Below are 18,289 nucleotides of genomic sequence, written 5' to 3' on the forward strand. Positions count from 1 at the left end.
CTAGCTGGAGTTTATAAGAATAAGGGGGGATCTCATTGAAACCTATTGAATATTGAGAAGCCTAGATAGAAAGGATGTTCCCTATAGTGGTGGAGCCTAGGTGAATCTGTGCAATTCACTGCCACAGATGGCTGTTGAGGCCTTATCACTGTGTATATTTAAAGTGGAGATTGATAGTTCTTGTTTAGGAAGGTCACCGATGGTTACAGAGAGAAGGCAAAATAATGGGGTTGAGAGGGATAATAAATCAGCCATGATGGAATAGTAGAGCAGACTCAATGGGCCAAATAGCCTAATTCTGCTCTTATGGTCTTATAGAATCCCGCATTAGCACTCCCAAGTCCCTTTGTACCTCCAATTACTGAATTCACCCCCAATTTAGAAAATAGACTACATCTTTATTCCTTCCCTATGCTGTGTTCCATATGCCACTGCATTGCCCACTCTCCTAACCCGTCCAAGTCCTTCTGCAGGCTCCCTACTTCCTCAACACTGCCTGCCCTTCACCTATCATTGTATCATCTACAAATACAGCCACAAAATCATCAATTCCGTCATCCAGATGATTATATATACCATGAAAAGTAGTCAACTCAACATCGACCCCTCGGAGCACCACTAGTCACTTGCAGCCAACCAGAAATAGCCCCCATTATTCCCATTCTTGGCCTTCTACTAGTCAGCCAATCTTCTGCCTATGCTAGTCTCTTTCCTATAATGCCATGGACTTTTATTGTGTTTAGCAGCCTCATGTGCAGCACCAAGTCAAAGGCCTTCTGAAAAACCAAGTAAACAATATCCACTGACTCTCCTCTATCAATCCTGCCTTGGTCTATCATGCAGCAAGGATGAGGAAGCTGGTTGCTATGTGGCACACAAAACTTTTCTCCTTCTCTAGAACTTTCAAGTATCTGCAAATACAGGTCAGATGTGTGTCAGGCAGTATCCTCTACTTGTGTGAATGCAGCTCCATCAAAACTTAAGCTAGACACTATTCAGAACACAATATTCACTACCTTGTATATTCACTCTTTCCTTATCCCGACGACAAGAAGCAACACTGAACTCACAAGTATTTCTTTAGCAGAATGCCTCAAGTCCATGATCACTATCAACTTCAAGGTCAAGAGCAACGAATGCATGGGATTGCCACTAGTGGTGAATTCCTCCTGGGTCAAAATATTCTCAACTGGGAACGTATTGCTGTTGCAATACACAGGGTAGAGAATTCCAGGATATTCCCAATGCCAAACGAACTATGGAGATTTCTTCAGGGTGGACTGCAGTGATTCAAGGCATTGGTTCACTACCACCCTACTTAAGTGCAAGTAAGGCTGGTCCTGCCATGGACATCTACAATCCATTGATGAACGAATAACTTTTGTTGTTGCCGCAAGAAAATACAAAATACCAAAACATAAAGTTATTTTATAATCTTCATCTATGAAAAAAGTAGATTCTCCCCAGTTCTATCTTTCAGATATGTGGAACGGTAAGACAGGAATTGGTAGTGGGCTCTGAGGGGATGTTAAATGCTGTTTGCAACGCTGCTTTTTGTTGGAGGAAGCATAGTGGTGAAAACTGAAATCTAGACTGATTGAAATTTGCAATAGTGAGGAGCATCTTTGCCAGCAATGCACCTGGTTCCTGTTGCATCATGATATCTATGTTCTTGATTCTCCGTATTGCCTGGTTCTGTGCCTCCACTGTTCCGTGGGTCCAAATCCTCCGACTGGACATTGCTTGCTGGAGTGCAGCACATGAAGCCAAAGCACACCTTCAGCACACCAGTGACTCGTTCTATATTGTAGTTGGTTATGGGTCAATTTTTTTGCAACACTGTCAGGTTTCATCTTCTTAGGTCCCTCACGATTTCAAGAGCCATATTTTACGAGGGTGCAGAAGAGATTTACTAAACTGGTTTCAGAGGATGCAGGATTTGGGTTAAGTTGGCAGAATGGAATAACTGAGGTTGTTGTCTAACAGAAAAAAAGATTGCAAGGCAGCTTGACGGAGGTATTTAAAGCCATGAGGGGTGCAACTATGGAAGGCAAAGGGAGAAAGAAAATTAGGGAGCACAGGATGAAAATTACTGGCATAAACAGAACTATTCCAATGCTTTCCATTTAATGAATGAACAGATTATCAGTATTTGCCTCTAAATAGATGAACATTAGAAAAACAAGGATTACATAGAAAGCTGTATTCATTAGGAGTGAAGATGAGTTGCTTCCACTCCGTTTCTAAGGGCTTATTCTAAAGTCAGGTGGCCGTTGTATACCCATTCCCACATGGTCCTGACAGAATGGGTTCTTCATCCAGCATCAAGGAGATCAAGAAGAACGGAGCTCAAACATTGTTGCCTGGATCTACACACACTTTTTCCCTCAGTCGTTCTCCTTTTACTCCTCCCCTCTTTAGTCTCCATTTCCCTCAATTAGTTCCCCTCGTCCTCTAACACCCTCTTTGTTAGTATCCTTCCCCATTCACTCACCTGCTCAGTCCTTCCAAACATTCCCTCTCCACTGTGCCTCTCTCCCTCTGCACTTTCACCATCTCCACTCCTTGCCACTCTCTCTTTCTCACTCTCTCTCAGGAAGAGGCTGTGTGTCACCACCCACCTTTGGCCTCTCCAAGACCACTCCCTGCTTGACATTTATTTATTTATTTACTCAGCTGCAGAGTGGAATAGGTCTTTCCGGCCTTTCAAGCCACAGTCCCCAGCAATCCCCTGATTTAATCCTAGCCTAATCACAGTACAATATATAACGACCAATTAACCTACAGTCTCTGGACTGTGGGAGGAAACCCGAGACCCCAGAGGAAACCCACGGGTCACGGGGAGAAGGTACAAACTCCTTACAGGCAGTAGCAGGAACTGAACCCTGGCGATGGTATTGTAAAGCATTGTGCTAACCACTACACTACCGTGCTGCCCCGATCCCCCCCCACTTCCCAACAACTGTGTCATCCAATGTGTCAGCCCGCTGAAGTCTCCTCATAATTGTGCGAGACTTCTGATAAAGAAAACTTGAAGAGTGGGACAAAGTTCGAATGGTTCAGAGTGAGAAAACATCAATAACTCATCAAAGCAGAATGACTCTGTTTTATTTCCAAAATAAACTTTCTGAAGCTTACCATTTTTTCGAAATTGACAAGGTCGCCACTTAATGTTTCATTGCCTTCATGGGTAAATGTCATGTCTGTTAATAAAAAGGTAATCAACACACAATTTCTTCCAACTGCAAACACTTCAAGCTGACATTACATTCTTCACACATTTCTGAACTGATTAATTTAATTAGGCAACATAACTTAACCAGTTTAAGCTACGTATTATAAATATTGCTCGCTGCTATTTAACTGTTTTGGGTAAAGTTATTAAAGCAATTAACATAAACTGTAGTTCCAGCTTTAAAAAATGACACTTGTAATATGCAAGAGAAGAAGAATGATTGAAATACCTTTTATAAGTAAAGGCATAAAGGGAATGATTGGTGGCTCCAGTTTAGCTACCGTAAGTCTGTATGCCCGATGGTTCCTGGAAGGATCCTACACAGAATTATTTAATACTTAATTATTCAGTAATTAATTCACTTCAAAGTGCTAAGCAGGATTTTGATAAATGAAATATAATTGAATATAGGTATTAAGAAATTGCTGTAGATAAAGATTTTTGCAAATAATAAGTCTCAGGTTAAACAAATCTTCAAAAAGGAACAATTTTTTCCTATATTATCAGTATTGCATTGCATTGCTGTCATAAAGTTAACAAATTTCACGACATATGTCAATGATATTAAACCTGATTCTGACTCTGAATACTTGTGGTACTTGCTAACATTTAGCTCTTAATCCACTACTAGTCATTGGTCACTAGTTTAGGCAACACTGAGAATTTACTTCTCTCTGATATAACCCAATTCTTTTCCTCTTCAGCTACCTCCACCAGCACCCTCCTCTGTCTGGCAGAACTGGTCCTCACTCTCAATAATTTCTCTTTTGGCTCCTCACATGGGCCCCAGCTCTGCCTGCCTTTTCTTCGTCTACATGGAGTAGTCCACATTTAAAACCTTCACTGGTAACACTCCCCAACTCTTTCTGCACCACACTGATGACTGCATTGATGCTGCTCCATGCACCCATGCTGAACTTGTCAACTTCATCAACCTTGCCTCCAATTTCCAAAGCTGTTAAATTTCTCCTCTCTCTCGATCTCTCGGTCTCCATCTCAGGAGACAAACTGTCTACTGATACATTATATAAACCTACTGACACTCACAGCTATCTTAATTATACCTCTTCCCACCTGTTACTTGAAAAAATGCCATTCCCTTTTCTCACTTCCTTGGTTTCTGCCAAATCTGTTCTCAGGATGAGGCTTTCCTATCTTGAAATTCTGAGAGCCCATTTTCTTCAAAGAACAGTGTTCTCACTTCCCCTGGCATTGATGCTGCCCTCACCTGCAACCTCCTCCATTTCCCAGACATCCACCCTCACCACATCTTCCCGCCACCGTAACAGAGTCTCTGCATCCAACACATCGTTCTCCACAACGTCGCCATCTTCAATGGGATGCTACCACGAAACACACCTTTACCTTATCTCAATGTCCGCTTTCTGTATGGATCATTTCCATGATTCCCTTGTCCATTTGCCGCTCCCTACTGAACTCCTCCTCTACTATCATGATGAGGCCTCTCTCAAGTCGGAGGAGGAACAACTCATATTCCATCTGGATAGCCTCCAACCTGATGGCATGAACATCAACTTTTTCAACTTCTGATAATTTCTCCTCCCTCACCCTTCTCTCCTTTTCCATTCCCATTCTGTCTCCCCTCTTACCCCTCCCCCTTTTCCTCAACTGCTTATCACTTCCCTCTGGCCCTTCCTCCTTCTCTTCCTCCCATGGTACACTGTCCTCTCCAATCAGACTCATTCTTCAGTCTTTTACCTTTTCCACCTATCACTCCCAAGCTTCTCACTTCATCCCCCCTCCCCCACCCATCTATCTTCCCCTCACCTGATTTCACCCATCAACTTCTAGTTTGTACTCCTTCTCTTCCTCCCACCTTCTGATTCTGGCTTCTTTCCCCTTCCCTCCCAGTCCTGATGAAGGGTCTTAGCCCAAAATGTCGACTTGTTATTCCCCTCCATAGATGCCGCCTGACCTGCTGAGCTCCTTCAGCATTTTGAGGATATCTCAAGGGTGTGAAACAGGTATTACAGACACATGAAATAATGAAAATAAAATTGGCATTTTTTTATTGTGTGGTTTAAATTTCTATTATTAATATTAAAAATCTGAAGAAAAGCAAGACAAACAAAACTGACAAAAACAGACTATTTTGGAACATGTGTTAATACCTGAAAAGTAATGAGTCAAAAAATTTATGACAATACCTACTGATGTAAGTAATTCAGCTCTGAAGTCATCAGAGATGGATACATTACATTGGTAGCTCAACTATTTATCTGAAAATCTACAACCCATAGCAATCTGGACAATTATCATGGATAACAACAAAATCCAAAAGTCATAATGATTAATTTTTTTTGACATACAGTGCATTCTGGCTAATTGGGTCATCAGTTAATTGGGGCAGCTGCTTATTTTGGACAACTCTGAAAGAACAAAAAACTAATTGAGAAAATAGCTGGGATTCCCTTTGTTAAGGGTGTGCTGCTTAATTGGGAAAGGAGACTGTTGTTGAACAGTTTCTAACTTGCATTAGTCACATGCACTTGTGTGACCATTAGATAGTACAACATGCTTAGAGCGAACCATTTTTAAGTACCATCAGTTGCAAGTGTTTGTCTTCAAAAAGCAGCGATTTTTGTCACTGATAATTGGCAAGAAATAACCAGTAATGGGATTAAGAACCATCTTGTCCACTGCAGTTTCAAGCTTGAAGATGCGAGAAAGAGACGGGAGTGAAAATGAAACAATTTCACTAATTCAACAAGTTAAGCACTATGAAAAATTTGAAGGTATCAACAATCTTCTGAAATGTTACAATGAGAATGAAAATTTGGAGGATGTGATTGTCAGCAACATTGTATGAAGCAATCCATTATCTGTACTAGGTATCTGTGTTGATCATTTTGCATTTACTGCAAAAGAATGCAGCAACACACACTGAATGAATTCCTCCATCGATAAATATTAGGAATTAATACACAGCTTTATAGTACTGTAGTGGTATTGGTAATGTTCTAATTTGTTCTGTATTTCATTTAAATATATAACTTGTTACTTAGTTTGTCTTTTTTTTTTATCCCTTTTCATGAAACTTTGGCTAATTGGGGCAGCTACTTAACTGGGCCAAAGTGTATTGGTTGCTATATGTCCCAATTAATCAGAATCCACTGAACTTTTAAAAACTGCATACACACCATCAAGTTTTCAAATTCCGCATAGATTTTCTTGAATTTACTTGGAAGTTTCTGTAAAGATGGAATACATTTTTAAATTCAGCATTAAAATCAATATATATAAATATACATCACAGTCAATCGAACCTGATCAAATCTATAAGGTGGATTTGTCACAGTTTCTGAGGTGCATTATGGCCTGTAGTAATGGCTATGGTATTATTTCTTATTATAAATGAAATATGTTCTTATTTTGCCGGTCTGTACAGATTCCCAAGACCCACCCCCAACACACTATCCTTTGATAATAGTAAACCTTCTATGTCATAGCAATGTCATGACTACAAGATTTTTGTCCTCATTATCATTTCCAAATTTGATTACTACACCTTCTGTGATTATGTCTTCAACTACAAAGCTCCTGAGCTCTGAAATTCTCAGGAATGGAGACAGGCTCACCCCGATCAACATTAATAGGAATGCAGTTGAGGGGGTGAGCAGTTTCAAGTTCCTCAGTATACACATTACCAAAAGATCTCACCTGGACTGTACACATTGGCTACATGGCAAAGAAAGCACAACAGCATCTCTCCCACCTCAGGTGACTGAAGATGTTCGGCATGAGCCCCCAAATCCTCAAGACCTTCTACAGGGGAACCATTGAGAGCATCCTGACTGGCTGTATCACTGCCTGGTAAGGGAAATGCACCGACTTTGATCGCTGGGCACTGCTGAGAGTGGTACAGACAGCCCAGTGCATCTGTGGATGCGAACTTCCCTCCACTGAGGACATCTGCAGCCGCAGGTGCAGAAAGAAGGCCTGGAAGGTCATCGGGAACACCAGAGACCCCAACCATAAACTGTTTCAGCTGCTTCCGTCTGGCAAACGATACTGTAGCATAAAGCCAGGACCAACATGCTATGGGACAACTTTTTACTACAAGCCTAGACTTATCAATTCACACGTCTGTACATTGCAACAGAGTCATAATGCAAAGATTTTTGCTCCCTCACGTTGTACGACGGATGTAAGATTGAAATAAAATCAATTCAATTCATATCCAAAATCACACTGTCTCTCTAAACCTTTCTTTGTAACTCACTTCCTCTGTTAGATATTTTTCACAAGTTCGGCATCAGAAGATCACTGCAGTAGGTGAACAACTTTGCTTTAAATTATACAAAATCCAAATCTACATCATGAAAAGGACTATCATTGTAACAAGAAGTGGAGAGAGTGAGCAGTTTCAAGTTCCTGGGGGTCAAGATCTCTGAGGATCTAACCTGGTCCCAACACATTGATGTAGTCATAAAGAAGGCAAGACAGCGGCTATACTTTATTAGGAGTTTGAAGCGATTTGACATGTCAACAAGTACACTCAAAAACTTCGAATAGTTGTACTGTGGAGAGCATTTTGACAGGCTACATCACTCTCTGGTATGGAGGGCTACTGCACAGGACCGAAAGAAGCTGCAGAGGGTTGTAAACCTAGTCAGCTCCATCTTGGGTACTAGCCTACAAAGTACCCAGGACATCTTTAGGGAGTGGTGCCTCAGAAAGATAGCGTCCATTATTAAAGACCTCCAGCACCCAGGGCATGCCCTTTTCTCACTGTTACCATCAGGTAGGAGGTACAGAAGCCTGAAGGCACACACTCAGCGATTCAGAAACAGCTTCTTCCCTTCTGCCATCTGATTCCTAAATGGATATTGGACACTGCCTCACTTTTTAATATACAGTATTTCTGTTTTTGCCCATTTTAAATAATCTATTCAATATGTGTAATTTACTTGTTTATTTATTATGTTTTATTTTATTTATTACTACTATTTTTTTCTCTGTCTCTGCTAGATTATGTATTGCATTGAACTGCTGCTGCTAAATTAACAGATTTCACGTCACATGCCGGTGATAATAAACCTGACGCTGATTCTGAAATATCATGTGCACTCTCATAACCTAAGATTTAAGTAATTTACAGAGTAAACGATGGTGCAATGCTTTTAAGCTACAAAGAACAGGCCTATTATATATAACAGGTGGACAATTTCAACAGACAGTATGCATAACTTTTATTAGGAATATTTAACTCCTACTCTATTGTATCAATGCACCAAGAAGGATGGCACTCGATTAAATCTGTTGATAATAAATGTGGAGTGCCTCAGTTTTATTGTATCACCCATAAATCTGCCATGGTTCCAGCATGAATAACAATATTGAAAAATACGATCCTTAAAATCAAACAAGTAGATAATGTCATCAGCTTCCATCTAACAGGAATTAAACTTAATTGATTGCTGAGTTTTTCAAACTTTCGGCCAGTTTACTAGAAAGTGAACACTGTGCCAAGTAGTTGTCAACTAAAGATAATTGTGAACTGGCAGTTGTATTATGAGCTTCAAGAAATTACAAAACATGAACATGAGTTGCTGTTGGCTTAAATATTCAGGGAATGATAGACTCCACAATGAGTTCTCAGATTTCGAAAGGAAAGGGGAGAGATGGAGATTAGTATTTGGCCTGCTGAGCTGTCAATCACTCTCCACTGTAAATTGCTTGTCTGTCATTGAGTAGGTAATTAACACTTCAAATTACCATGCCAATCAGACAAGATTCCTGCTTGCAGATTTAAGGTGTTCTTCTTTCTTAGTTGTACTGATTAATGCTACTCTTAATCTCCTGTTATCCTTAATTGGTTGTAGCATTCTCACTCCACTTTCCCTGAGGTACGTCCAGGGTAGTCTGCTATTCCTATGTCAATGTTCTGGGAAATCCCTCTCGACACAATCAAAGGAATGACTCAGGTAAAACCAGAAGAGAAAGTTAAACAAGAAATATAAAATATTTCCTGAGAGAGTAGTGAAGATAGTAAAACTGGAATCATTTAAGAAATAATAAAACACCAGAAGTTACAGGCAGTCTTGGACATTTTGTGTGAACCAAAATGTGTCAAAAAGCTTAATTCAGTCACTTCATCGTTGCATCACATAAACACCAAAATAATATCAATTGATGTATCTTATTCACATTTTCTGACTTTCCCTTCTCAGAATCCAGATATCCTGAATGATTTCACATTCCTTTCCAAAACTCGATACTGTATGTTGAATGAAGTTTGAACAGAATGGTGCTATTCAATTACGAATTGGAACTAAATTGGTTTTATTATTCTCACATGTACTGAAGTACAGTGAGACACTTGGATATACTTTATTGTCGCCAAACAATTGGTACTAGAACGTACAATCATCACAACGATATTTGATTCTGTGCTTTCTGTTCCCTGGATTACAAATATTAAATATTAAAATTAGTAAAAATTTGTAAATATTAAAAATTTAAATTATAAATCATAAATAGAAAATAGAAAAATGGAAAGTAAGGTAGTGCAAAAAAACCCGAGAGGCAGGTCCGGATATTTGGAGGGTATGGCACAGATCCAGGTCAGGATCCGTTCAGCAGTCTTATCACAGTTGGAAAGAAACTGTTCCCAAATCTGGCCGTACGAGTCTTCAGTTTCCTGAGCCTTCTCCCGGAGGGAACAGAGACGAAAAGTGTGTTGGCTGGGTGGGTCGTGTCCTTGATTATCCTGGCAGCACTGCTCCGACAGCGTGCGGTGTAAAGTAAGTCCAAGGACGGAAGATTGGTTTGTGTGATGTGCTGCGCCGTGTTCACAATCTTCTGCAGCTTCTTTCAGTCTTGGACAGGACAACTTCCATACCAGGTTGTGATGCACCCTAGAAGAATGCTTTCTACGGTGCATCTATAAAAATTAGTGAGGGTTTTAGGGGACAGGCCAAATTTCTCTAGTTTTCTCAGGAAGTAAAGGCGTTGGTGGGCCTTCTTGGCAGTGGACTCTGCTTGGTTGGACCAAATCAGGTCATTTGTGATATTGACCCTGAAGAACTTAAAGCTTTTGACCTGTTCCACTTGCGCACCATCGATGTAAATTGGGTCGTGCGGTCCGCTACTCCTTCTGAAGTCAACAACCAATTCCTTCATCTTGCTGACGTTGAGGGATAGGTTATTGTCTTCACACCATGCCACCGGGTTCTTACTTTCCTCTCTGTACTCAAACTCATCATACTATTCATACAAATCAATCCATGCATTCCGTCTGGATGGACAACAATTTAATATGGCTGACCACAGACGAGCACATCGCAGGATCCGAACTTCCCTCTATGGACTCTGTCTATACCTCTTGCTGCCTCAATAAAGCAGCCAGCATAATCATAAAGCAATCTATCCCCTCTCCCACCTGACAGAAGATACAAAAGCCTGAAAGCACATACCACCAGGGTCATGGGCAGCGTCAATTCCACTGTTATCAGACTCCTGATGGACCTCTTGCCTCGCATTCTACCTCGCTATGACCCAGCACTTTATCCTTTACCTGCACTCTTCATTCTGCATTGTTATTGTTTTATCTTGTTCCAACTCAATGCACTGTGTAACGAGTTGATCTGTATAAACAGTACACGAGACAAGCTTTTCTCTGTATCACGGTACAGGTGATAGTAATAAAGCAAAATGACTGCCAATGACAGCAGTACGAACAACAGAGTGCAGAAAAACAGAGTGTAACAGTTAGAGTGAAAGTGCAGTGCTGGTAGGCTTTCAGGTGATTAGTCCCTAATGAGGTTTATTGTGAGGTCAAGAGTTCATTTTACTCTACCAGGGAACAACTCATTTGTCTGATAACAAAAGCTGTAATGCTGAGGCTTTAGACGGCACTGGTCAGACCAGGCTTGGAGCAGTTTTGGGGCCTTTATCTAAAAAAGGATGTGCTGGCATTGCAGAGGATTCATGAGAATAATCCTAGGAATGACAGAGTTAATGTATGAGGAGTATTTGACGGCTCTGGGCCTGTACTCTCTGGAGTTCAGAAAAATGAGGAGAGGTTTTCTCATAGAAATCTATCGAATATTGAAAGGCTGAGACAGAGTGGAATGTGGAGATGATGTTTCCAATAATGGAAGAAGTCTAGGACCAGAGGGCGAAGTCTTAGTATAGAAGGATGTCCCTTTAGAACAGAGATGAGGAGAAATTTCTTTAGCCAGAGAATAGTGAATCTGTGGAATTCATTGCCATGGATGGTTGTGTAGGTCAAGTCAATGGGTATATTTAAAGCAGAGGTTGATAAGATTCTTGATTAGTCAGGGTGTCAAAGGCTATAGGGAGAAGGCAGAAGAATGGGATTGAGAGGGATAATGAATCAGCTGCGATAGAATGGCAGAGCAAACTCTATGAGTGGCCTAATTCTGCTCCTATAGATTATGCTGATAATGGTTCTTCTAAGTTTATTGTACATTTGTTATGTTAAATACAAGGCAATCACTTGTTTAATAAACATGCACATGCCACGCAGCAAATTACATAATATAATTCTTTGGATAGGAGACTTGGAGAAATGCAGCAGGAGAAGAGGCCATTGGGCCTATTATGGCCATACTGGTTCTTTGAAAGGGGAATCCAATTAACCCCAGTACCTGCTCACATTCCACTGCCTACGTGTTTCCTATAAACATACACAAGGGGTCTTTGTGAAACTAAGTTGATGCTGCTTCCACCATCCATTCACCATTAAATTCCACAATGCATCACTGCTTCAAATATTCACACTTTCTTCTGCCAATTATCTTAAAGCAGAAATATATAAAATCACACTAATATTTGAGCTTAATTTCCTTACTTATTATATATAAAGTTATCGGCATGATCTGAGCAGGAAAACATTCAATAAAAATAACCTACCTCCCAGGTCTGTGTGAGGCGGCTAACGGCTACATTACCCAATCCCATTATTAGAGCAAAAAATGAGTTCATATTTCTATATTCTTTGCAACTGAAAAAGGATAAGAATGATGCATTGGGGTTAATACAAGACACAACAACACTTGCTACTGTTTTGTACACTTCTCACACACAACTCACAATAACATCAAATAGTTCAAATACAGATCTGATACTATGTACCGTGATGCTGCTGCAAGGAGTTTTGCACCATGTACTTGTGCAGATGATAATAAACTTAACTTTGACTTTACTGCTATATTCCACAAATAGTATGCTTTTTACATTCAAAACCCAATACATTGTTTCAATACGCATCAGCACCGGTTAAAGTTATTTGGCCTGATTTTATTATCGACTTACGTAATTTACTTTAAATGGTCTGGTGTTTGATTTAAAATATTAAAAGAAATAATTTAAAAATGAAGTAATGCTTTTTGACACACAACTCAAGAGTTTTCCATTTTTCACTAATTCACCCCATCAGCCTGGGCGGAGACTGCTTCAACATTAACTTGTCTTTTCCAGACAAAAGAAATGACAGATTGTCTGCGTAGAGCAAACAGCATAAACTTACAGAAATGATGGTTCATTTAGGTACTTACGGACAGCTTAGAATGCATCAATACCCTTCCAGATCAGCACTGATATTTTATACAGAGCGGTAGTGTATGGAAGCACAGAATAAAAGCTGAACAATGCCAAATCTTGTTATGGGTCAGGGCTTGTGGAGAGAGGGATGTTTCACAACTTAATTTCATTATTTCAACTGGGAAATAACTAATGAAAATGAGAGCAGTAGATTACACTGGACGACAAAGATTTTGCTTCCTGAATACTTTTGGGTGTATCTTAATGAATTTTGGGCTGCTGATCATGAAAGTCATCAAGAAATTTCCTTCGCAAACACGAGAAAGTCTGCAGATGCTGGAAATTCAAGCAATATACACAAAATGCTGGTAGAACACAGCAGACCAGGCAGCAGTTATAGGAAGAGGTACAGTCGATGTTTCGGGCCGAGACCCTTCATTAGGACTAACTGAAAGAAGAAGTAGTAAGAGATTTGAAAGAGGGAGAGGGAAGATCCAAATTGATAGGAGAAGACAGGAGGGGGAGGAATGAAGCTAAGAGCTGGGAAGTAGATTGGCTAAGGGGAAACAAAGCTGAAGACACGGGAGAAAGAAAGTGGGAGGGGAGCACCAGAGGAAGATGGAGAGCAGGCAAGGAGTGATTGTGAGAGGGAAAGAGAGAGAAAAAAGGTGTGGGGGGGAGAATAATAAATGAATAAATAAATAAAATAGGGGATGGGGTAAGAAGGGGAGGAGGGGCATTAGCAGAAGTTAGAGAAATCAATGTTCATGTCATCCGGTTGGAGGCTATCCAGACGGAATATAAGGTGTTGTTCCTCCAAATTGAGTGTGGCTTCATCTTGACAGTAGGGGAGGCCATGGATTGACATATCAGAATGGGAATGGGACATGGAATTAAAATGTGTGGCCACTGGGAGATCCTGCTTTCTCTGGCGGATAGAGCGTAGGTGTTCAGCGAAATGGTCTCCCAGCCTGCGTTGGGTCTCACCAATATATAGAAGGCCACATCAGGAGCACCGGACGCAGTATATCACCCCAGCCGACTCACAGGTGAAGTGTTGCCTCACCTGGAAGGACTGTCTGGGGCCCTGAATAGTGGTGAGGGAGGAAGTGTAAGGGCATGTGTAGCACTTGTTCCGCTTACAAGGATAAGTGCCGGGAGGGAGATCGGTGGGAAGGGATGGGGGGGATGAATGGACAAGGGAGTCGTGTAGGGAGTGATCCCTACGGAAAGCAGAAAGTGGGGGAGAGGGATGGAAAGATGTGCTTAGTGGTGGGATCCTGTTGGAGGTGGTGGAAGTTACAGAGAATTATATGTTGGACCTGGAGGCTGGTGGGGTGGTAGGTGAGGACCCGGGGAACCCTATTCCTAGTGGGGCGGCGGGAGGATGGGGTGAGAGCAGAGGTGTGTGAAATGGGAGAGATGCATTTGAGGGAAGAGTTGATGGTGGAGGAAGGGAAGCCCCTTTCTTTGAAAAAGGAGGACATCTTCCTCATCTTGGAATGAAAAGCCTCATCCTGAGAGCAGAGGTGGGGGAGACAGAGGATTTGCGAGAAGGGAATGGCATCTTTGCAAGAGACAGGGTGAGAAGAGGAATAGTCCAAGTAGCTGTGAGAGCCCGTGGGCTTATGGTAGACATCAGTAGATAAGCTGTCTCCAGAGAAAGAGACAGAAAGATCAAGAAAGGGGAGGGAGGTATCGGAAATGGACCAGGTAAACTTGAGGGCAGGGTGGAAGTTGGAGGCAAAGTTAATGAAGTCAATGAGCTCTGCATGCGTGCAGGAAGTGTGCCAATGCAGTCGTCGATGTAGCAAAGGAAAAGTGGGGGACAGATACCAGTATAGGCTTGGAACATGGACTGTTCTACATAGCCAACAAAAAGGCAGGCAGAGTTGGGACCCATACGGGTGTCCATGGCTACACCTTTAGTTTGAAGTGGGAGGAGCCAAAGGAGAAATCATTAAGAGTAAGGACTAATTCCGCTAGATGGAGGAGAGTGGTGGTAAAGGGGAACTGGTTAGGTCTGGAAACCAAAAAAGAAGCGGAGAGCCTTGAGACCTTCCTGGTGGGGGATGGAGGTCCTTATCACACACTATTTTTATTGAAATCGCCTACATTTGTTATTTCAATTCATAATTCAAGTCAGAATAACGGATGCCAACATTAAGGAATGCATTTTTGTTAGTCCACAAATCAATCAGATCATTAATGACAGGCAGTTCGAAGAACTTCTAGTGGGACCGGAGAAAATCACATGGAAGGCATTCAAGGATGTTGTTGAAAATTTTCTTGGCAACTACAGCACACCAAATTACTTGCAGCTAGTTGACAACACGCTTCAAGCATACAAAACGAAGTGCCACATGTCATTAAAGATTCATTTTCTTCATTCCCATTTAGAATTCTTCCTTGTAAATCTCGGTGCTGTCAGTGATGAGCATGGTGAAAGGTTTCACCAGGACATTGCGGTCATGGAGAGAAGGTATCAGGGCAACTGGAATCCATCAATACTAGTTGATTATTGTTAGACACTTAAGTGAGAAGCCTCAGACACAGTACAAATGGAAATCACCACTAAATATTTTAGCTTAGTGGAGCTAAAGCAAAGCAACCGATCAATTATGCAAATATATGTATTATATTTAATAAAAGTTAATTTCTTGTTTCTCCAAATTCCTATGTGATACAAGTAGTGTGAAATTCTATTTGTGTTCAGCTTCAAGCTGCCTATTATAAACTAAAACAATTTCTGAGGTAGCAACACTTCCAAAAAATTTTGTTGTCCAGTATTATTAAATGAAGATGCTATTATATATCAGACTTACTGGGCTGCAATCTTGATAAACTTCTTCAACAGCTGAACCCGTTTGCTGAGCTGAGAACATAGGCAGATTTCTGTTGCAACCCAGAATTGAATCTCATTGAATCGTCGCAGAAACAGATCTAGATTGGCTGTTGTTTTCTTGAAATTATGCCTTCCAAATATGTGATAAATTAGTTCCAACTGGGGGAGAAAGATAGTCAGTAGTTATGCAAGTGCACTTTATACTTTTAATCCAACGCCTACTTGCTGTATCAATGTGAAATGCAGAATCAGATCACTGTGTTACTAACTACGCATGGCAAATGAGTAACATGTTCCATTAATTTTAAAATGTTGACACCCAAATCCTTCTGAAGACCAACAGCTCATTGAAATTGAATAAGCTCACAGCCTTCCCAAATCTACTCCATTCGCTACCTTCTTTCTTATCCATCCAGCAGTGGTGCGGACAGCCCAGCACATCTGTAGCTGTGACAGGACATTTACAAGGACAGGTGTGTAAAAAGGGCCCGAAGGGCCATTGGGGACCCAAGCCATCCCAACCACAATCTATTCCAGCTGCTACCATCTGGGAAGTGGTACCACAGCATAAAAGCCAGGACCAACAGGCTCCGGGACAGCTTCTTCCACGAGGCCATCAGACTGATGAATTCATGCCGACTTGAGTGTACTCTGTATTACTTTGACTGTTCTATTTATTATAAATTACTATGATTGCACATTGCACATTTAGATGGAGACATAACGTAAAGATTTTTACTTCTCATGTATGTGAAGGTCAATTCAATTCATGTTGCACCCTCAGCTGATATTCCCACCAGCTTTTGTCAAGACACATTGAACATGACCCATCAAGACATACTGTAATATAGCATGGGAGTAGTTCAGGCACAAGCAGCAATCCTTTTGCCAACCCATGAATAACAGATTGTTAAACTTAAATTTATTCCTCTTGTCCTCTTTGTCCTTTAAACCAATCCTCTATTCACGCTTACATATTATCCCAAGCCACTGAGCATTTAACTTTTCCAGTAGGCTCTAACCATAACAAGTGCCTTTTGAAAATCTTAAGATACTGTCGTCACAGATTTCTATTGGATGTTATCTGGACACTTCCAGTATCTTCTGTTTTTGTTGCTTTTTTGCAAATTACTTCCTTTTTACACACTGGCAGAACTTGCATGGTAGTGTAGTGGTTAGCACAATGCTTTAAGTACCAGTGACTAGGGTTCAATTCCCGGTGCTGCCTGTAAGGAGTTTGTACGAACACCCCGTGACCGCGTAGATTTCCTCCGAGCTCCCCGGTTTCCTACCGCAATCCGAAGATAGGTTAATTTGCCACTGTAAATTGTCCCGTGATTAGGCTCGGATTAAATCATGGGAATACTGGCACACAGGGCACTGTATCTCAACAGATAAACAAACACACTGTATTTGCTAGTTCACTCGTATGCTGTTATCAGCTATCAATTTTTGAACAGAAAATGGTAAAATTTTGGAAGTACTACAAAACCAAAAATCATACTCTTATTTATCACAGCAATGATATTTACTAGTTATAAGGAAGCATATATCAGGCTGGATAAAGCAATGTGTGAGAGGCATGTGTAAGCAGCTGGTAATTTTAGGTTATTTATGTGACACAAGTTTGATCACACATTCAGGCACAAGAATACTTCTTTCATTATCTTTGAGACTATGATCTGTCACTGCAATGACATCTTAAATAATCTATCAGTCTACCTGCATAAAAGATTACAGAGAAACACTGAGTCTACAATCCACCAGCTTGGCAAGGATGATTACAGACCAAATTAAATACTAAACATTATTTGCAATTTTTACAAAATAATTAAATCAACTTTTCAATGATTATTCAGCAATTATATTTTATCAGCTGCCTATGTATTTCAGATACATCTGAATCTGAATTTTACCTTGAGAAACCAAGTCAGTCAACTTAATTGGTAAGTCTAAGGCAACTTCAAATGTCCGCAATGTGAAATATTCTTTTGATGCTGGGGCACGAATGCAAGGGTACAAGGTACATATTTGATGTAGCTTGTTCCTGAAGTGGATGAAATCGATTCAGTTTTTCTGGAAAAGAGGTCTTGTGGACCAGTCCACGAAGGGAAATTGATAGCTCCTTGCCCAAGCTAAGAGAGGTCTTGGGCCTTCTCATTCAAATTATCACTTATTTTCAGCATTACATGTGAAGAGGCTTCATGGAGATCTGAAGGACTTTACAAAGCCATTAAGTGCAAGAGAGTTATACCAGGTTAGCAACTTATCCTAATTATTTTTTTAAAATTGAGGAGGGAGTATAAATGATTTAAAATTCACTGAAAATAGTCTCTCTCTGCTGCTGCTTATCTTGCATTTAATGAGTATATTTAGTAGTTCATAATCTAATCTACAAACTGATTGACAGCAGAATCCAGCACACGGTGCACAAGACCAAAACTGGCAAAGATTATTAATAGAGTGTTTGTTTCACATTTAAACATGGTGCAAAAATATGTTTTGCACATAAAATTAAAGGAGGTTATAATATGAAAATTATGGACATTATCAACATTGAGGAAACTTTTTCACTGAACTGCAATTCCTGTCTGACAACATATGTACTTCCATGAGACATACTTCACTTTAATATGAATGAACAACTAAAAATAGAAATTAAGGCATTCACTGCTCCT

The 18,289-nt window shown here is 40.6% G+C and overlaps 1 protein-coding gene across 9 annotated transcripts in view; it reads right to left on the reverse strand.

Annotated features, from left to right (window-relative positions):
* The window catches only part of rapgef4a (Rap guanine nucleotide exchange factor 4a), a 293,410-nt gene that overhangs the window by 10,144 nt on the left and 264,977 nt on the right, over window positions 1-18,289 (reverse strand). For 8 of the 9 annotated variants that reach the window (XM_063052159.1, XM_063052167.1, XM_063052164.1 and 5 more), the window contains 5 exons: window positions 15,592-15,770; window positions 12,137-12,227; window positions 6,397-6,447; window positions 3,465-3,552; window positions 3,139-3,203 (listed from right to left, as the gene is read on the reverse strand). In XM_063052159.1, coding sequence (XP_062908229.1) covers window positions 3,139-3,203; window positions 3,465-3,552; window positions 6,397-6,447; window positions 12,137-12,227; window positions 15,592-15,770 — 474 coding nt within the window. The remainder of the gene's footprint in view (window positions 1-3,138; window positions 3,204-3,464; window positions 3,553-6,396; window positions 6,448-12,136; window positions 12,228-15,591; window positions 15,771-18,289) is intronic. The other variant, XM_063052160.1, reaches the window with a different exon arrangement.

This window comes from Mobula hypostoma, chromosome 6 (genome assembly GCF_963921235.1).
Source record: "Mobula hypostoma chromosome 6, sMobHyp1.1, whole genome shotgun sequence".
NCBI classification, from domain to species: domain Eukaryota; kingdom Metazoa; phylum Chordata; class Chondrichthyes; order Myliobatiformes; family Myliobatidae; genus Mobula; species Mobula hypostoma.